The sequence below is a fragment of the Salmo salar genome, chromosome ssa06, assembly GCF_905237065.1.
Source record: "Salmo salar chromosome ssa06, Ssal_v3.1, whole genome shotgun sequence".
Classification (NCBI taxonomy): Eukaryota; Metazoa; Chordata; class Actinopteri; order Salmoniformes; family Salmonidae; genus Salmo; species Salmo salar.
The window spans coordinates 33,565,747-33,587,042 of record NC_059447.1 but is presented as its reverse complement, the minus strand read 5'-3'; the positions used below and the strand labels follow the sequence as shown (position 1 = coordinate 33,587,042).

The window sequence follows — 21,296 nt, the reverse complement described above, 5'->3', positions numbered from 1 at the left end:
GAGGCGGAAGTTCTGGCTTGTAGTATAAACTGAGGCCTCCTCTCCATGTGGTTTTGAGGAGCATTTTTCCGAGGTTGAATTGTAACATCACTGTAAGGTAAGACGGTAGCTAATATTGCTTATTCGTGTCCTTTTTGGAATATTCTGGTTCTCGTAGTTGTATTATAAATTACCAACAGCTTTTGATGGTTTTCGGATAAGCAATATATTGGCATATTCATTGTAAGCAGTGTTAGTTCTGAGCAAGGCATCTGAGAATAACGAAGGCTATTTTGCTAGCTAGGCTAGAACTAACGTTAGCTAACCAAAACCGGTCCAAGTCGTGCGAAACATTGGAGTTAGCCACATGTGAATTAACATGTGTAATTTGGACAATAGTCGGTTTAGTTCGATAGCTCGCTACAGTTATAGTTTTATTAGTTAACGTTAGCTACTAGAACTGCTAGTAATTTAGCTAACTAGGTTGGCCTAAGCTGTGTGCGGCAAAGAAGGCAGAGTCGATTCATGACATTGTTTGCGTTACTATACGGATGTAACGTTTGCATTACTATACGGTTACGTTAACGAGTAAAGTCATATCTCTGGTAACTAACTACGGAGCTAGCCAATCCCAACCCTTGTTGACAACCTTTAGTTGCTTACCATTTATTACAAATTGCTAGCTAGCAACCATGGCCCCTGGTTTTGTTTAATACATAATTGAGCTGTTTTTATTTTGCTGTTTAACGTGGATAGTTTGCAACTAGCTAACTACGTAACTTAACTGGATAGTAATGTCTTAACTAGTTTGAGACGTTTCCTGCAACTGTCAACGTCATGATTTATTTAAACGTTATGATGGTTTGGTGTTACTGAATGTTAACTTTATAGAGGGCTCTGGTGTAGACTAACGTTACCATAGAGTATTGCTTATTTCCATTGTAAGTAGTTAGATAGTGGCGATGTTGGTCTGTTAACCACTAAATCTCCTGATTTTGAATACATCTTTTATATAAAAAATATGGTCTCGGGGACAATCTTCAGTCAAAAGCAAATGGTGACAACTAGTGTGAATGACCAGCCATTATTCCCCTTCTAAAAAATATTTCTGTAGACAGAATGGCTGAGAATGACGCTGACAATGAGCTGCTGGACTATGAAGAGGACGAGGAGCCTCAGGGAGCCCCAGAGACCGCTGCCCCAGCAGGCAAGAAGGAGGTGAAGGGCTCCTATGTCTCCATCCACAGCTCTGGCTTCAGAGACTTCCTGCTCAAACCAGAGCTGCTCCGCGCGATTGTCGACTGTGGCTTTGAGCATCCGTCTGAAGGTGAGTGCTAGGAGTGGCATAAATGGAGGTCATGAATAGCTGAGTGGCATGTCTGTGGATACAATGGAGTGCATGCATAGGAGGACAGTGTATAAATGGCTGAGTGTCCATGGTCATTGAGTGTTGATGGACTACTTGTCAATTACAATGCATGTGTTGTCCAAGGTGTGATGGTAAACAATGGCTTTTTTGTTTGGGTAAAGATGGTGTACTGACCAAATGTCTCATTGTTTTCCAGTTCAACATGAGTGCATCCCTCAGGCCATCCTGGGCATGGACATCCTGTGCCAGGCTAAGTCTGGTATGGGCAAGACGGCAGTGTTTGTTCTTGCCACACTACAGCAGATCGAGCCTGTGGATGGACAGGTCAGTATCTGCACTCTGCAAATGCCTCTGGAATGTCTAGTTTCAAATATTTGTTATGCATAACCCACAAGTGATCTATTAGCATCAAATACTCCTCTTTCCTCTAGGTGTCAGTTCTAGTAATGTGCCACACACGAGAGCTGGCCTTCCAGATCAGCAAAGAGTACGAGCGCTTCTCCAAGTACATGCCCACAGTCAAGGCAGCCGTGTTCTTTGGGGGCCTGTCTATCAAGAAGGACGAAGATGTGCTGAAGAAGAACTGCCCTCACATTGTGGTGGGAACCCCTGGCCGAATCCTGGCCCTCATCCGCAACAAGACCCTCAACCTAAAGAACGTCAAGCACTTTGTCCTGGATGAGTGTGACAAGATGCTGGAGCAGTTGGGTGAGTCCTGCTTATTATTCCTGTCCTTTTTGGAAATGCTCCTTTTCCACTCGACTTCTAATCCAACCCATTTTTGTTATTTACCCCCCCTGAAATATGAATTCTAGCAATTGCAATCTTGAATGTAATGTGTGAACAAGGGTTTTCCCCTGTGGAAATCTTATCACATGTAGACTCAGCAAAATGGATGTCTTGGTACCTGGCTGTTCTGGGGGGTAGTTTGAGACTTGGCTGTTTTATCCATGGTCCCATTTCTCTTGTTTCAGACATGAGGCGTGACGTACAGGACATCTTCAGGCTAACACCACATGAGAAGCAGTGCATGATGTTCAGCGCCACCCTCAGCAAGGAGATTCGACCGGTCTGCCGCAAGTTCATGCAGGATGTGAGTGCAGGGGGTAGCACTGCCACTTCATGCGGTTTTGGACTCCAAATGCTGTTTTACAAACATTTGTCTTTGCATTGACTCCATAGAAAAGTAGATTTGAGGTTCTGAAGTACTCTGTGTCCTGTAGCCCATGGAGGTGTTTGTAGATGATGAGACCAAGCTGACGCTGCACGGTCTGCAGCAGTACTACTGCAAGCTGAAGGACAGCGAGAAGAACCGCAAGCTCTTTGACCTGCTTGATGTGCTGGAGTTCAACCAGGTAAACCCACACACTAATGGTATAATTTGTATCCCTGTAAAAAGTTGTATTTGTGCTGTTTCCTTGTAAATGTTTGCTATAGTTCTGTAATGTCACCTCTAGGTGGTGATCTTTGTCAAGTCAGTGCAGCGCTGTGTGGCGCTTTCTCAGCTACTGGTGGAACAGAACTTCCCTGCCATTGCCATCCACAGGGGCATGGCTCAGGAGGAGAGGTCAGTCTGTCGCTTACATGCACACCTTTCTCTCACACATCTCCAATTAAATGGAGCCCCAAATGCTGACTTTTTATGTAGCTGAAAGCCTCAATTAACTCAACACAGTTGCCTTCAAAGGGCAGCCTCTACATCTAGTAATGCCTATCGCAGCTGTGTTAATCCTCTCTGGCTGTCTATCCCCAGGCTGTCCCGGTACCAGCAGTTCAAGGACTTCCAAAGGCGGATCTTGGTGGCCACTAACCTGTTTGGCCGAGGGATGGATATCGAGCGGGTCAATATTGTCTTCAATTACGACATGCCTGAGGACTCAGACACATACTTACACAGGGTGAGTCACATAACTGATGGAGCCTCAAACACCTGTCTTCTGGTAGTGAATGGTATTTCCAAATACCTATTTCAATGATTGCATCTGACTATTTCATGAACTTGTCATTGGCTTCTATAGAGCTCCCTCTAAAGACTCATATATTCTGAGTTGTCACTCCCATCTGACTCTCTTGCTCCTCAGGTGGCCCGTGCTGGTCGGTTTGGAACCAAGGGTCTGGCTGTGACCTTTGTGTCAGACGAGACAGATGCCAAGACTTTGAATGACGTGCAGGACCGCTTTGAGGTCAATGTGGCCGAGCTGCCAGAAGAGATCGACATTTCCACTTACAGTAAGGCTTTCTCCATCCTTATACAGGTTTCTCCATTCAAACTGACATTACTTTTTTATTCTTATAAGTTGAGTCATAGTTATGTCTTTCTGTCACTGTCTGCTGGTAATTGCTTAATTCAATGTTGAAAGGGAGTGAATGTAGTGAAGAGGGTCTAAAATTGACTTGGCTATCATAACAAATGTCAATGTGCCCTGTGTTGTGCCTGGGGTATGCAACATCTGTTAATCATTAGTACTCTAATGCTGGGCCTGAAAGGTCAGGGGGATGTTGTCAGCTCATTGAAACCCCCAAGATAATTGCCTGGTATAATAACTCACTGAGTAATGGTGGTGGCTAGAGGGAATTGGACTGCCACGTAAGGCTGTCCTCCACACAAATCTTTGCCGCTCGAAAGTCATCTGTTCTTTTGACATTTGTAAAGTTTTTTTTTTATTTTTTTCAACAAGCTTGTCTGATTCTTTAAGCCAGGGGTGTCAAACTCATTCCATGGAGGGCCTAGTGTCTGCTGGGTTTTGGTTTCTCCTTTCAATTAAGACCTTAACAACCAGGTGTGGAGTTCCTTAGTAAACAGTGACCTTGATTGATGAGTTAGGTCCAAGGGAGAAGCGAAAGCCCTTAAACTCATTCCAGAGGGAAGTGTCTGACACGTGCTTTAACATCTCTGGGGTATGTGGGTCACTAGCTAACAGCCAGTGAAATAGCAAGGCGCCAAATTCAAAACAACAATCATAATTCAAATTTCTCAAACATACAACTATTATATCCCATTTTAAAGATGCACTTCTCGTTAATCCAACCACATTGTCCGATTTCAAAAAGGCTTTACGGCGAAAGCATAGCATTAGATTGTTAGGACAGCACCTATACAAGAAACTACACAGCCATTTTCCAAGCAAGGAGAGGCGTCACAACCAGAAATACAGCTGAAATGAATCACTAACCTTTGATCTTCATCAGATGGCACTCATAGGACTTCATGTTACACAATACATGTATGTTTTGCTCGATAAAGTTCATATTTATATCCAAAAACCCAATTTTTACATTGGCGTGTAATGTTCAGAAATGTTTTGCCTCCCAAAACTTCCGGTGAATGAGCACATCAATTTACAGAAATACTCATCATAAACAATGAAATATTAAACTGTTATTCAAAGAATTATAGATGCACTTCTCCTTAATGCAACAGCTGTCAGATTAAAAAAAAAAAAAAACTTTTACAGCGAAAGCACACTTTGCAATAATCTGAGTACAGCATTCAGACACAAAATAAACACGCCATTTTGTGGAGTGAACAAAACTCAGAGATAATATAAATATTCACTTACCTTTGATCTTCATCAGAATGGAATCCCAGGTCCACAATAAATGTTTGTTTTGTTCGATAAAGTCCATCATTTGTCCAAATACCTCTTTGTTCGCGCGTTCAGTCCACTATTCCAAATGCAGGAAGTGTGCGCAAAATGTCACTATGAAAAGTTTAAAAAAAGTTCTATTTACGTTCGTAGAAACATGTCAAACGATGTATAGCATCAATCTTTAGGACGTTTTTAACAAATCTTCAGTAATATTCCAACCGGACAATTCCAATGTCTTCAGGAAAGAAAAGGAACACAGCTCACTCTCACGTGAGCGCGCACCTCTGAGCTCATGTCATTTTTTGTCAGCTACTTCCAGGACCTCTTATTCTCTCCCTAGTCACAGTAGAAGCATGAAACAACATTCTAAAGACTGTTGACATCTAGTGGAAGCCTTAGGAAGTGCAAAATGAACCCTAAGTCACTGTATACTGTATAGGCAATCACTTGAAGAACTACAAACCTCAGATTTCCACACTTCCTGGTTGGATTTTTCTCAGGTTTTGCCTGCCATATGAGTTCTGTTATACTCGCAGACATCATTCAAACAGTTTTTTTTATTTTTTTAGAAACTTAAGTGTTTTATATCCAAATCTACTAATAATATGCATATCCTACCTTCTGAGCCTGAGTAGCAGGCAGTTTAATTTTGGCACGCCTTTCATCCGGATGTCAAAATACTGCCCCCTACCCTAGAGAAGTTAAGCACACATTTTGATGAAATATCAAATCAAAGTTTATTTATCACGTGTGCCGAATACAACAGGTGTAAACCAATGACTCGGGAGCCAGAGATCCAGTACCTGACCATCCTCCTGCTGGTCTTCACAGATTCTGCCATTATGCTCCTGAGGTTACCACTAATACGTTACACCAGGGGTCGGCAACTCTTAAAATGTTAATTATTATGAATCATTTTTTTAAATTCATGTGGAATGCCAATTTAGTCAATATCTACTGATTTTTGTGTGCCAGTTAAGGGTTTCATATGCACTTTTTTTATGGAACAGTGGTAATAAATTACACAAATATAAAGTCACGTCTATTGCCAACTATGTAAGGCATGGCCTGTCTGCAACAAACTCAAAACATTATCAATTGGGTCCAGCCCGACGCATGCGCTAGCAAACTTGCAACATTATACAAAATATTCTGGGCCCCTGTTTTGCTGCACCAGTTAGCTCTGAACAGAAGCCACTGTAGGCTATTTGCGCAAGGGAAAAGTAGTAATCATTAAGGCTTATTTTTGACATTTCCACTAGATCAGAGCATGATATTTTCCCCTTTCACTCAGTGGTTATCAAAAGAGGGCAGGAAAGATTTTTCAAATACATTGCGTAACTATTGTCATTCTCAATGTATGTTAACAGACTTTGTTTACTTGGTGTTTGAGATGACAAGTTACTTTAAAGCTCCAACTCATTAGTGGTGGTGAGTTAAGCCAATCAGAAATGCAATCGTATCCCCAAATGGGCTTATTTTTATAGGTCTACATTTGCAAGCAGGCCATGCAGCCTTAGGCCTACTTCTATACTCAACATTGACAGGAGTGCTTTAAACAAAAGACAATTACTAGTAATTTACTAGACACCAACTAGTAAATGGAATTGTATACATCTAAAGTTGTTTTCTCACAAGTGGGTTGTGCACTCTGACAATGAGAACAAGACTAATATTAAATACATTAACAGATTATGGTAAACAAACCTTGTAGATTAGAAATTATGTGAATCAATGGGAAATGTACTACTTGTGATGTAATGGGGAATTGATAGACACTAACAGGGCAAACAATTCACACAATGAATGTGCACGAATTGGCGGGAGAGGTCATTCTGGAGAGGTGTTTTGTGCCGCGTCACCACAATCCCCTTGGACTGTGGCCTCTAGTGGATTAGTCCACTGAGGCACAAATCACAGGATTCTTAGGTGCCATAAAGACAAATGTGGGTTCAGCCCTGAACTGGGTAGGTCTTAGTGAATGGAGACCCCGTACATATTAACCTGTGTGAAAAGCTGGAATGCCCAGCTGTTGCTAATAGATGGTCTTCAGAACAGTGTGTCTTCTCTCCTTTCTCACCCACCACTTTTTCTTTCTAGTTGAGCAGTCCAGATGAGTCCTCCATCCCTGAAGAAATGTCCCCTACCCCTGAATCTCTGTCCTTGTTTGGATGAAAAACCCTCCTCGCTGTTTTTATTTTAAAGTTCTGTTCCTTGACTATGTTTACCAAAAGTTTTTTATTTGAATGTATCATTGGGGGTTGTCCAGTTTTAAATTTGTGGTTTGGTCAATGAAATTAAAACTTTTTATAAAAATTCCAGTTTGTGGTCTAATTTTGACAGATTCCATGTTGCTTCTTCAAATTCCCTTTTTTTTTTTTTTGCTAGTTAAATAGGACGATCAATTCCCCATTCAGATTGCTTTGATTGCATGCAAGCTTACAAAACGTTGGGCCAAATCTAAAATGCAACATCAGGAAAGTCTGACGAATCTTGTTAGTTACTCTTTATTGTGAGTCCCAAGCATGTGGTGGTTGTACGCTAGCTCCCTGTCAAAACGGGGAAATCTCGGCACAACTTCATTTGTAAGGGCTCGTAAAAGGAGGGGCCATTACGGCTGATTTGGAAGAACCATAGTGTCTGCGGGCGCATGACTGACCCCAGTCATCATGGCTATTAATGGGAGCGGGGCATCTGCGGCATCCTTCCATTGGGTAACCGCATATCTGCCTGAACAATTTTATTTATACAGGAATCAAATGGTTGTAAGCGTCTATCAAATAAAACCTATTAATGCTAATTGGCCACATCCCTGTATCGTCTTACAGCCATATTTCCCCAGCTATCTTTAGTGAAACAGGGCTGTGGTTAAAGGGAGTATAGCCATTGATCATGCCTCGGTTTCATTACACAAGTCATTGGACGACGGTGTCTTGTTTAGAGCCCTGACTGAACATTAACACGCGGTGCTTGCGGTATGGTTTTGGAAGCATAGAACCTTTCATATCAGCGACATTATTTTCCAAAACAAAGGTTAAATTGATACCTTTTAATTGGGTCAGGGTTAGTGTTCCCACCAGACCACATCTCCATGTTAGTGTTTTTTTACGTGCAACTGATAGGTGAGCAACTGCGGATTATCTAGCGTGCTCCGAACATGTGGAATAGTAGCTTTGTCAGAGGCACCTATACATAGTTGTATAGATCTGTGAAACTGCTAAAGAATCTAATTCGAATGACTTTCTAACTGGTGAAAGATGAGGGCCATCTGTTTCGAAAGTTGTATCGCAAGCAAGCCGACGTTTCTAAATGGTAAAATGCCACGTCGGGATTGTAGTTCACATGACCCAGTCGTGGGCGACGCTGAGAACTGCAGGGAGAAGGCAGAATGCCGACAGAGTTTGGGAGTTAGGAGTGCAGGCGTGACATTTGTAGGTGTTTAGGAAAGCATTTTAGCTAACCCTTTCCCAACCTGCCACGTTAAATTATTCTAACCTGCTACGAAAGTCCTTTCCGGTTGTATCTGTACTAGTCAGACCTGTGAAAGGGTGCACTTGTTCTTTAGGTAATACATCAACATCCAGGGTGTTCGTGAAACACTTTATTCCAAATACAGCATGAACTCAATTAGCCAGTAAATCAAAGTTAGGACAAAACCAGATATTTGCCTCTACAAGTTTTCAATCACTTGTTCAATAAAGCAAAGAGATTTCAAATGGCAGTGTGTGCTGTGCCCACATCACAGAACCCAGACTTGCTCAGTGCTAGCTATACATGGACTGGTTAAAAGGTAACTCACATGGATTGGCCTATACACGGCAGAAACTCAACAAGGATGCATCTGTACATAGCTGCTCTAGTGTCCAGTTATTAAACCAAATACTTCTCAAATCACAATCTACATAGGTAAGAGTGATAGCAGTGTCTAACCAATCCGATAACGTCCATTTTTATTTTAAAGTCAATCACCTAACAGGCTGTGTGCGGCAACTATGAAAGCCTGTCCCAACCTAGAAGTTGTACAAAAAGTTGAATCATAGAAAAATACAAATCAACACTTAAGGCAGGTGAAAAATCTCATGGACTACAATGTAATATGGGCTTCAATACTTGAATCCTCTAATACTTTTCATGGAGTCAGAGGGAAAAGCATGTGAGTTACATCTTTTAGTCTGAGATATACCACTCTGATTAAGTAATGAACAAGGCTGCTAAGGTGCATTAATTATCAACCCGTCCTAATAGGGGAGAATTTGGAAGTTTAGTAAATCTAAAGAGGTCCATGTCTCACCAATACAGAATCTTAACCTCCAACTTCAGACAACTGTTATGCTAATCTCTTCAAGGTGCTAAAACAGACTACTGACGCATGTCCATGCAAAGGAGGAAATTGGTAACCACTGTAGTGCTGATCCCTTTGTAGTGTCCTCATGTCTGCTTCAGTCTCTAATGAGCATGATATCATCGACATGTTAACCTTCAATGGCAGAGAGCAGATTTAGACGCCACAAACATAAAGCAACATGAGTAAGAGTTTTGTTTCGTGGAGTATTGTGGATCAGTTGCTAGATTACAGGCCAGATTGAGTCAAACGGTCCCGCCCGCTAGTTACAAATTATATGTTTACTTCATATGCAGGAATTTTTATTTTTTATAACAAACCAGAGGGTGGCTGAGGTTCTTTCTACCCCCTCAGCCAGGATTGTAATTTGCTTCAAATCAACAACATGACTTCTCAATGCCAAAAACAGAGGCTTGTTCCGCTGGCACTATGTTAAATGTCTCACTGTTTCAGGGCTGAGGAAGAAATGGAGACTGGTCCAACTGTGTAATGACTTATCACACACAAAGCCTCAGCCAACAGGTTCTGCGCCAGTCTGTCTCTAACCATAACATCTCTCCTTGGGGAGTTGTCTTCGTCCACTATTGCTCAGGTAATGTGTCTGTTTGATTACAGTGAACACTGGTGTGACCAGGGATTAAGTCCCAGACCTCCCGGAACTCCCCTCTCTCTGCTGACAAATCTCAGATGTTTTGTCTCTCTCTCAGGGCCCTCCGGTCATGCCGCTCCAAACATAGCAGCATCGCTTCTCTCATTGGCAACCACTGTGTCATCGTCTGTCACAACAATAAATATCATTACAAATACAAATGTCCCTTCCAGAGCATTCTGTGGAGTTGCCATCTTCTGTCCCACAAAAACTTTGTCTTTTAGTGTCTTAATTTGGTTACGCAAATAGCAGGTATTGGAAATCTACTGGATAAGTCATTCTGTTTTCTTGCAAGTCTGATTCTCCTTCCACTCAAACCAGACCTGCTTGCCATTGACAGGCCTACTCTATGCTGGCAGTCACCATGAAATGTAACACCTTACCATCCCAAGTTCACACGTCTACTGGGTGTGTGTGCAGCAGCTGGGTTGGAGTCTGCATTGGGTGTGTCCCACCTTTCTCCATCGTCCCCACAGTGCGGGTTCAGTCCCAGAGTACAGGAGTGCATGGGGAGTGACAAAATGGTGGCCGGACAAATCCATGTTTGTCTATTTACACACTTTGGTGATTCCGGTTGATGAACCACAATGGACCGGGTGTCTACTCTAAGGCCGGCACTAGTCACTCATCTCTGTCCAGAATGCAGATCAACCAATCAAATTCCTTCACCCAGGCCTCCCAAAACATGCTCCAGGAGGGTGGTGGGGGATCTTTGCATCTGGCTAGTGTCTACTCAAAGATACTCTTAGGACTACTTCTCTATCGGGGGGCTTAGCTGGTGGGTAAAGTGATGGGGAGCGAGTGAGGGATTTGAGGGGGACGCTAGTCTGTGAACTTGTGTGTGTCTCCGTAGAGCCACTGCTGGGGCGGGAGGGCAACCTCGTTCAGATGACTACACTTATCACTGCACTTGCAGGACTGCACGAACATGACGGAGTGGTCGGAGCGCTCGCCATCAGGGCAGGCAAAGGTCACGGAGGCGGTGCGTGTGCGGCGGGGTGAGCAGCAGCGGCCGTCCACACACAGGCCGCAGTAGTTGGGCCGGTAGAGACGTGTGCTGCGGCAGCCAGCATAGGACAGACGCAGGGGCTCTGGGGCCTTGTGGGTACGGGAGCACTTCCTCCCTTTCTGTGGAGAAGAGAAAGAGCCTCGGTTAGTCACGTTACAGTCCCAGTGAACCATTACTGCAGTTATTATGCTGGCCCAGGGAGAGAAAATCTGAGGAAAGGTCAAAACAACAAGACCAGGGCTAGGGAGGGGCATGGTGATGGTATGGGTGGGTGGGCATCCAACACCAACAGTTATGAGGTGGCATAGTGTCACATTAACGCCCCAACAACTCGCAAAACACAGAGAGAACATATTAAGACAGGTGCCTAACAACCAGACTCATCAGTGAATCACTGCTCTGGTGAGATGTAGAGAGGGAGAGCGTTTAAGGGTGTTGCATGAAACGAGAGAAAGCGAGGGAGTGGGAGAATGGAGAGCGCTTTGCGTCATACACACAAGGGCCTATTAACACCTCAGAGACATGGTCACAGTGGGAGCATGATGGATGTGGCTACATGTTAGCTCCCACATAACTCAAAGACAAGAGTCTACATTCCACTGTCACAATTATTTGGTGCCTTGTACTGTTAGTCTTCTAATGATGCTTTTTCCATTCACAGTTCAGTTGAACTTGTTCCACAGCAACAGTACTGTGAATAGAGTGGGCTCAGACCCACACTGGGAGAGCTTGCCAGAAGGAGGGGCACTTAATACCATGATATTAATATGGATGTGGGCACACCCCTGTCCACACAGTCGCTTATGGTTTAGACTGGGATGCAGGCATTGACCTAAATACATGTACCTACAATGTATGAAGGTAGGGGGACTATTAAATGGTTGCCACACCAAAATGGTGACAGCTGCAAGGTGGGCTGAACTTCCTGGATTAGCCTCGGTTTCAATTCTCCTCATTAGGAAATGCGACTGAGAACGAGATTTGGGTCATGGAGGAGTGCTTTGATGTGTGTGTAAGAATGTGGGAAGCGTTTGTACTTTCACTCTGCCAAAAACAGTACACAGTCACTCACTCTTCTAGCTCAAGGGTTCCCAACCTTTTATACTCCAGGGCCCCCTTTTTCACGTAAAAAATAAGTCAGGCCCCCCCTTTATTTTGGACATGATTGTTTATTGATTTAGCCTATATTAAATACACGACCAGCTTTATTTGGTTTAACGTGAAGGACAGGAAAATGTTATTTGAAGCCAATTTCCTTCAATTCTCCGTAGTTTAACAAGACTCTTGACATCTTTTTGATGATAATCATAATAGATAAGGAAAATAAGTTCTAGACCCGATTTCCACAAATGTCATTCCGCTACCAAATATGTTTTATGGTATTTATATGAACTCCCAATTTAATTATACATATTCTCTTTTAAACAAAGTGAATAGATCAATTGATAGCGACAGTCACACATTGTATAAGATTGCTTGAGAAGTAAAGTCCAATTTCTTTGACTCCTCGACTTTAGAAGGTCGTAGCTCAGCTTCTGAATGTCATAGAGCCAAACCAAATATATTCCCATGTGCATCAGTCGAGTGTTCCTCTGGCATCTTCCCACTTGTTTCTAGCCTAAAGTGTCACCGATGTATGCGTCATCTCAAATCAAGGAATGTCCCACGCCCTACCACGAAATGTTGGCGCAACTTATGGGGGGCCGTGACCCATAGGTTGGGAACCCATGTTCTAGATAACGTGAAACAGTCTAACCAGGTCTTGTCTGGAAGTAGCCTAGACTAGCAAGCAAGCCAACTTCTTTCGCCGATTAGCTTCAGCTGGCCAGTGTGCTAGTTAGGGACCGTCAAATTACACAATGTAAATGGGACAATATGTTCATGTTGCACATCTTTCAGTTGTCTAATTAAATGCTTTCAATATATGTATATTCATTTCTACGGCTTATAATTAAATCAAATTTGGAGCTGTTGACATTTTAAAATATTGTCGCATGTACATTGTGTGATTTACTGGTCCTTAGCTAGCCCCGTAACGGCATTGAATGTCAAACCAAATTGACCTTGGGCATTACGACCAGGGATGCGTGCAGCTGGGTTCCGAATTGATGATTGCTGTGGGCAGGATTGAAATAAACCCAACCCCAAAAACCTGTCATGGTACCCTTCATTCTGTGACATACCATTTTTCTGTAATTATCTCACAAATCTCAGTTTGGGACGAGACTGACTTTATGACCCAAATTATCTTATTTACATTTTGTAGTCAGTTTTGACACTGGAGTAAATGTTTGACTAATATCGATGCCACATAGGCCGTTTACTACAAGAGAAGTTGTTTATTGCCTTCAGTTGCTCTTTATGGTTTCTAGACCATTTACACACACACACACACACACACACACACACACACACACACACACACACACACACACACACACACACACACACACACACACATTACCTTGACGGGGATGGACATGGAGCTGCAGGGCCGGATGTTGCACAGACGCGTCTCCTTCACTAGCTTACACTGGGCGTTGTCATTGGTGACACGAGAGGACAGGGCCATCCCACAGCTGCGTGAGCATTGGGACCAGCTCGTGGTCTGGACCACACACTGCCCTCCAAACTGCCTCCATGCTGGACGGAAGGAGAGAGTGGGGGAGAGAGGACCAGAGGGAGAGGCAGAGAGAGATGTAAGCACACTGGCCTCATTCACTGAACAGGCAACACTGACGCATAGAGGAGGGTGATCACAGAGAAGGAAAAGCTGGACGACAGAGGTATATGCTGTGAGAGAGTGGTGTGTGTGCGCCTCTGGTGCACAAGTAGGCAGTGGATAACATGGCGCACTCAAACACTGACACACACAAACACACATGCAGGGGAAAGGCTAGGGGTGCACAGTGGGTCTGTTTGTGAGTCGGGGGCTAAAAGGCTAAAACATGACGTTTTACTGCGGGGAGGAAACAGACGGCGCTCTAAGGCAACATCACGGCGCCCTCTCTTACCCGCCAGGTGCTTGTGCCCTCGCAGCTTGTCCCATTTCTTCTCTACCTCCACCAGCTCGTTTCCCATGGTATCCTTGGGTTTGTAGTGGTAAGGCTTGGAGTATGGTTTGTAGGGGTAGGCAGGGTAGGGCATGAAGGGGAAAGGCGGGTAGGCTGGAGGCAGTGGGTGCCGTTGTACTGGGGGTACAACGGATGAGCCCTTGTGGCAGTCAATACTGAGGCAGCACTGCCCAGGCACCTTGACCAGGCGCGGGGCAGGGCAGGAGGGCGATGCCAGGGGCACGTGGCTGGGGCACAGGGGCACGCAGCCCACTGCCCCGTCAATACACGTACACTGGTGCTTGCAGCCAGCCTGGAAATTCTCCCCGTTCTGGTAGATCCGTCCGTTGTATTCGCAGGAGCGACCCTCGAGCTTCGCTGTTAGGGGAGACAGATAAAAAAAGGAAACACAATGATGTCTGTATGTAGAAGGCTCTGAGGTATCACTAGCCTATGGCCATGCCTTTGGTTATATTGCTTAAAACACAAAGAGTTCAAGTTGAGTGAGGTAATGAACAAAGTGGAGGAGAGGGACAACAACAGAGACAAAGGAATAGAGAGAGAGAGAGAGAGAGAGAGAGAGAGAATGGACACATCAACAAGAAAGGTCCAGAACTAATTGTGTATTAGAAGTAGGAAGTGAAATGACAGTAGAGGTAGACACTCTATCCCCAGTTTAATGAAGGAGCCTCTATTCTTAGTCCAGAGAGGAATTTTGACTTGTTTACAATGTCGTTCCGCTTCAGTCCCTCTGCGGGACTTCCATACAACACCCCCAAATACCCTCCTTTATATAGAACCCCCCACACACACACACATAAAAATACCCCTGTGTGTGTGTGCACATGTGGCAAGACACGGAGCTAGATAAATACATTCTGCCCCCTGCTCTCTCTTCTAAACATGGCACCAGTTTCAAACCCCAGATCCATATCGAAGACAACCAACATTCACTTTTTATTGAATCCATACAACCCCAGACTAAACCCAACCCTCATGAACCCTGACAACCCTGTTTGTATTGTGTACATACCCCTGCAGATGCCATGAGTGCGGCCCACGTCATTGCCATAGTTACACTCCAGCCCCTTGTGGTGGTCACAGGGGTGTGAGTCGTGGCAGTCCTGGTTGAGCTGAGCAGCACACACCTTACAGCAGCCACAGCCATCAGGTACAGAGCTGACCCCCGGGGGACAGGAGGGGGGGCCAGCCGGGCACTCACACATCACAGGGCAGCCAGCACTCACCTACAGGGGGCAGGTTGGAGGGAATGGTGCAATACAGAGGATTGAAAAAAGGATTTCAATGAGGGCCGTTCATAGCCTAAACATTAATAGAACGAGAAACTGTTTGTTTCAAGTGGAGTCAGGCTACAGAGCACAGAAGATCTTCAAAGTGTGTTTGGCTTAAATATTCACTAAATACCCAGCAGCACCACCCCCCTGGGACACTTTCCCACCCTCTGTTGCTGTCGCCTTCCTCTTGGCAGGGATGAAAGAGAAATTCAATGTGACCCCCTCCCTGAGTCCCAACACCACAGCCCCCCATAACCCTGATAAAAAGGTTTTGGGTCTGCCTGTCTACAGCCTGTCTACAGGATAAGACTATCCGAAGTATCCCTCTGCTGCCATGCCATCCTGGGCCAGGGGGATTGAGTGGTTTCCGCACAGCAGGTTCCATCCATTTCCAGACCTGAATGTGTCACTTTTCATCTCAGTTTGGGAGCCCTGTTTGGGTCCTTGTGTGCCACTGGGGTTTAAAGGGCAGTAGTGGTCCAATATTCCAATGATATTCAGGAACCCAGGTAAAACATGAGCACTTGAGTCAGGTTAACATCATTCGTCATGTCATGCATTAGAGTCAGATAACCACACTGTTCCTTTCTGTCTCTATCTTAGTGTATAGAAGACACTGTGATCAACATCACTTTCATTACAGAGTACAGAACCCTACTTTTGTTTTCTGGAAACAGATTTTAGTAGTGGGGTGGCCCCATCTGGCCATAAATGTTCACTGTAAAAGGTAAAACGACAGCATTTACTCAACTGTAACATCAAATTCACAGTGCCTTCACATTAAAGCAATATTCAGAGACCCAGAGATATTTCTTATAACGCTGAAGACAGAGGACCAGTACGCTTGTCGGTGGTGCAGTCTGTTGACTACCCGCCACTGTGCTGACAGGAGACCGACCCGACACGTGAACTTCCATTTACAATGTTTACACAAGCTTGGCTGAAGCCAAAATAATACAAAAACATTGCATACACTTACCAAGGCAATAGTCGTCATTTGAAACAGAACACGCAATATTAACGTCCTCATGTTGTCAAATGACAATTGAATGGAAAAAATAAAGAAAATGTAACTTTTGTCACAAGAAAATAATTGCTGCTTTAGTCCACGAACAAAACCCCACAACGGGAACTGTCAAACAAGGCGCAGTAATTCCAAAATGAATGTGTAGCGTTCTTCATAGAATATCAACACCTGCACATTTCAATCGATTCATTTTTGCAGCTCGGTTATATATTGCCCCCGTGCTTTTGTTGCGGCTCCGCCTACCACAGTCGGTCTAGCCAATTAAGAGGCGGGCATGAGGCCAGGGTATTCCGAACGGGGAGGGGTTTGAGGCGTGGCCAACATGAATGCGTTCATTCATAAAAAATCTGAATAACTACATTCCAAAGAGGACCTGGCTTTTGGTGTTTTTTTATTTATGTTTGAATTAAAATAATATTATTGATGCTTTTAAGTTGTTTTCACAGCTGCTGTTTTGTGAAAGGCAAGATAAATATACTCAGCTGGCTAGTGTGTGCTACATTAAAACTGGAACAGCCATAGAAAACAGTTAGGAATTTGGTCCCCTTCTTTATAAAAATACTTGACGAGGAGAGCGAGACAGATAAAGTATACATATAGATGGGAGTGTAGACGTTATAGTGGAATTAGCTCTGATATACCAAACATTTGCACAAGTCTACGAAGGTGATGGTGAAAATTATAGCAATAACAACCCCTTTCAATCCATCACTCTCTCCTCCTTCCATATCCTGTCTGTCGTCAACATCCATCTTACCTTCCTCATAGATTCCCATGGTGCCCCTCTACGTGGCCTTCATTGGTCGCTCTCTCTTTCTCTCACAGACATTTATTGAAGGAGGGAGCAAAAGGTCCAGTGGTGGTGAGTGCAGACCAAAGCAGAGCGGAACGGAGGTGAGAACAGTCGGGCTAATCCAGGGCTCGCTCCCATGGACACGGACACAGGAAGCTCTCGGTTTACCTGAGCTTGTACACACTTTGACCATATAGTGTGCCCTGTTACACACTGATACTGTGTTAAGAGGTAGACACACATACCACAATCCACTGACACACTGTTAAACTGTACAGCAATCATGCAAACATATAGTAACAGTCAAAAGTTTGGACACACCTACTCATTCAAGGATTTTTCTTTATTTTTACTATTTTCTACATTGTAGAATAATAGTGAAGACGTGCAAATTATGAAATAAAACATATGGAATCATGTAGTAACCAAAAAAGTGTTAAATCAAAATATATTTTATATGTGAGATTCTTCAAAGTAGCCACCGTTTGCCTTGATAACAGCTTTGCACACTATTGGCATTCTCTCAACCAGCTTCATGAGGTAGTCACCTGGAATGCATTTCAATTAACAGGTGTGCCTTGTTAAAAGTTAATTTGTAGAATTTCTTTCCTTAATGCGTTTGAGCCAATCGGTTGTGTTGTGACAAGGCAGAGGTGGTATACAGACCAAGTCCATATTATGGCAAGAACAGCTCAAATAAGCAAAGAGAAACGACAGTCTATCATTACTTTAAGACATTAAGGTCAGTCAATCTGGAAAATGTCAAGAACTTTGAAAGTTTCTCCAAGTGCATTCACAAAAACCATCAAGCGCTATGATGAAACTGGCTCTCATGAGGACCGCTACAGGAAAGGAAGACCCAGAGTTGCCTCTGCTGTAACGGATAAGTTCATTACAGTTAACTGCACCTCAGATTGCAACCCAAATAAATGCTTCACAGAGTACAAGTAACAGACACATCTCAACATCAACTGTTCAGAGGAGACTGCATGAATCAGGCCTTCATGGTCAAATTGCTGCAAAGAAACCACTACTAAAGGACACCAATTAGTAGAAGAGACTTGCGTGGGCCAAGAAACACAAGCAATGGACATTAGACTGGTGGAAATCTGTCCTTTGGTCTGATAAGTCCAAATTTGAGATTTTTTGGTTCCAGCCATCATGTCTTTGTGAGACGCAGAGTAGGTGAACGGATGATCTCCACATGTGTGGTTCCCACTGTGAAGCATGGAGGAGGAGGTGTGATGGTGTGGGAGTGCTTTGCTGGTGACACTGTCAGTGATTTATTTAGAATTCAAGGCACACTTAACCAGCATGGCTTCCACAGCATTCTGCAGCAATACGCCATCCCATCTGGTTTCCGCTTAGTGGAACTATCATTTGTTTTTCAACAGGACAATGACTCAAAACACACCTCCAGGCTGTGTAAGGGCTATTTGACCAATAAGGAGAGTGATGGAGTGTTGAATCAGATGACCTGGCCTCCACAATCACCTGACCTCAACCTAATTGAGATAGTTTGGTAGCAGTTGTACCGCAGAGTGAAGGAAAAACAGCCAACAAGTGCTCAGCATATGTGGGAACTCCTTCAAGACTGTTGGAAAAGCATTCCTCATAAAGCTGGTTGAGAGAATGCCAAGAGTGTGCAAAGCTGTCATCAAGAAAAAGGGTGGCTACTTTGAAAAATATAAATATATTTTTATTTGTTTAACACTTTTTTAGTTACTACATGATTCCATATGTGTTATTACATAGTTTTGTCTTCACTATTATTCTACAATGTAGAAAATAGTAAAAATAAAGGAAAACCCTTCAATGAGTAGGTGTGTCCAAACTTGTAACTGGTACTGTACATTGACACGAACTGTGACGACAAAGTGTGCCGCATTATAACCTGTTTTACTGAAGACACACAGACTGTACACACACATACACACACTCCTTTATCCTCTTCCCACTCAATCCATCTCTGTCTAATCCTGACTGTGTAATGAGGTGATGTAATTGGTCAAGGTAAGAAGATCCCCCCCCAGCGAGAGAAAATGAAGGACTAAGTAATAGATGGACACACTCACAGCCGTGTTGTTGTTTTCATATTTCCTCAAAGCTTAGGCTACCATGACTCATCAAAGGACGTGTCCTTTCCAATGTAGTCTGAACTGGTCCCACCCAACGCACACATACACTTTCCAATATATAACACCAACAGAAAACACACGCACAGACACTCAAAATTCACACACACACACACACACACATACTTCTCTCTCTCTCTCTCTGAGATGGATATTCACGCATAGACATTGCAAATATTCAATGACCTTTCTGCTAACCTTTGCATTCTATGTTGACAGCAAACGTCAACTGGTAATAGCTAAAGTGGCACTGGTTTGTTTTCAGATCTTTGACTACGTCAGTGGAAATCCCTCCCCGTTTATGATCAAATAGAATTCACGGCGGTAAGCGGGAAGGTAAAGGGGGAGTGGAAGGAGCGGAAAAAAGGTGGGCGGTGGCAGCTGAGGAAGAGATCAAACATTATACTTTCATAAACAAGTCTGTGGAAATCAGTGGAGGCTGCTGAGGGGAGGACAGCTTATAATAATGGCTGGAACGGAGCGAATGGAATGGAAAGGGAAAAGGGGGTACCTAGTCAGTTGTCCAACTGAATGTGTTCAACTGAAATGTGTCTTCCGCATTTAACCCAACCCCTCTGAATCAGAGAGGTGACGGCATCAAACCATGTGTTTAAAGTATTTGATACCATTCAACTCATCCTCCCCAATTAAGGTGCCACAAACCTTCTGTGGTGGAAATAGAAAAAGAGAGGGAGAGACTGAGAACAGAGAGAGAAAGTAAAGAAGGGAGGATAGTTCTGTGAGATCACTGAAAAGAAAGACGAGGTCTGCCATTTCATGACTGGCAGTTCAGACCTAATACCTCCATTACCAACTTTTATTCCAAAACAACAGAACAAGTTGGTTCCATGAGAAAGGTAAAAAAGAGATGGTCAGCTGGAGGGAAGTTTGTTTACACCACAAGAGGTTGATGGTACCTTAATTGACCATGTTGTTGTCATGTTGTGCTGGTACCATGCGGTGTTGTCATGTGTCGCTGCCTTGCTATGTTGTTGTCTTAGGTCTCTCTTTATGTAGCGTTGTCTATCTTGTTGTGATGTGTCTTTTGTCCTATATTTGTATTTTATATTTGTATTTTTAATCCCAGCCCCCACCCCGTAGCCTTTTGGTAGGCCTTCATTGTAAATAAGAACTATTGAGAATATTCTCAATCTGAGCAGAAGAACAGTCTTCAGAAGGAGAATATATTCATTCTGGACACTGACTTGCCTAGTTAAATAAAGGTTAAATAAATACAAATATACAAACAATCAGGGAGGACCGGCTTGTGGTAATTGTTGGAGAAAAATTGGTGGAATGGTATCAAACACATAACCATATGCCATTCCATTTGCTCCATTCCAGCCATTATTATGAGCCGCCCTCCCCTCAGCAGCCTCCACTGGTTTACACATGCGAGGCGGGAGGATTAGAAGAGAAGGGGGACAGGTGTGGAGTGTTTGTTAAAGTCAGGAGGGAGCTCTTGCTTGCCACACCTGTTGAGGTGCATTCTGTTACACAAACACACACAGACATTTTTGTGCACTAAAACTGTATGTATATGGCCTGTGATTGCTCAAATCACATCAGCATTGGGTGTGTCTCTCAATGCTGGCACATGGGAAGGGGCAGGGTGACTGGGAGCAAGAGAAAGAACACAACCTGTTCCGAAGCAAGTGAAGAGAGAGGTTATGGGAGAGGGAGGGAGAAAAGAGGAAAGAGAGAGAGAGGAATTTAAGTCCCACAGTTATTTTTATACCTAGAACAGGAACTCTTCTGTTGACTTCCACACTGGTAGAAGAGTAGAGCAGCACGGAGGAGACGGAGAGGGCAGAAACTGGGAAACACACACACCTTCGTGCACCTACACGTGTGCACGCCTCTACTGCTACACACTATCAGGTTTAGCTCCCTCCATGAATTTACATCCTTATGCAGGTACACTTTACTACACTACAGTATGTGTGCATGACTCTTAAACACGTGCACATTAGCATTATACTGTACGTGTAAATATGCTTTCCTATGTATCAACAGTCTGTGTACACTTTCACTCTTCACACAAAACATAGACCA

The 21,296-nt window shown here is 43.7% G+C and overlaps 2 protein-coding genes across 2 annotated transcripts; one reads left to right on the top strand and one right to left on the bottom strand.

Annotated features, from left to right (window-relative positions):
- The first annotated feature begins 47 nt into the window (after positions 1-47).
- On the top strand, positions 48-7,249 carry ddx39 (ATP-dependent RNA helicase DDX39). The gene is given in 10 exon segments (NM_001141379.1): positions 48-97; positions 1,094-1,306; positions 1,545-1,672; positions 1,780-2,056; positions 2,323-2,441; positions 2,572-2,703; positions 2,806-2,915; positions 3,102-3,246; positions 3,430-3,577; positions 7,039-7,249. Coding segments are annotated over 9 exon segments (1,284 nt in total). The 5' UTR covers positions 48-97; positions 1,094-1,098; the 3' UTR covers positions 7,056-7,249.
- A 1,275-nt stretch (positions 7,250-8,524) lies between these two features.
- Positions 8,525-16,489, bottom strand: LOC106601163 (CCN family member 1). Its single transcript, XM_045720338.1, has 5 exons — positions 16,266-16,489; positions 15,025-15,238; positions 13,953-14,369; positions 13,403-13,581; positions 8,525-11,057 (listed from the first exon to the last, which is right to left on the bottom strand). Exons 1-5 carry the CDS (start codon positions 16,314-16,316, stop codon positions 10,752-10,754), a joined length of 1,167 nt encoding a protein of 388 aa, XP_045576294.1. The 5' UTR covers positions 16,317-16,489; the 3' UTR covers positions 8,525-10,751.
- Between the last annotated feature and the right edge of the window lie 4,807 nt (positions 16,490-21,296).

Coding starts and splice junctions, on each gene's coding strand:
- LOC106601163 (XM_045720338.1), bottom strand. CDS start 16,316: ATGAGGACGTTAATATTGCGTGTTCTGTTTCAAATGACGACTATTGCC. Junction 14,370..15,024: donor CACTCATGGCATCTGCAGGG/GTATGTACACAA, acceptor CTCCCCTAACAG/CGAAGCTCGAGGGTCGCTCC. Junction 11,058..13,402: donor CCATGTCCATCCCCGTCAAG/GTAATGTGTGTG, acceptor TCTTCTCCACAG/AAAGGGAGGAAGTGCTCCCG.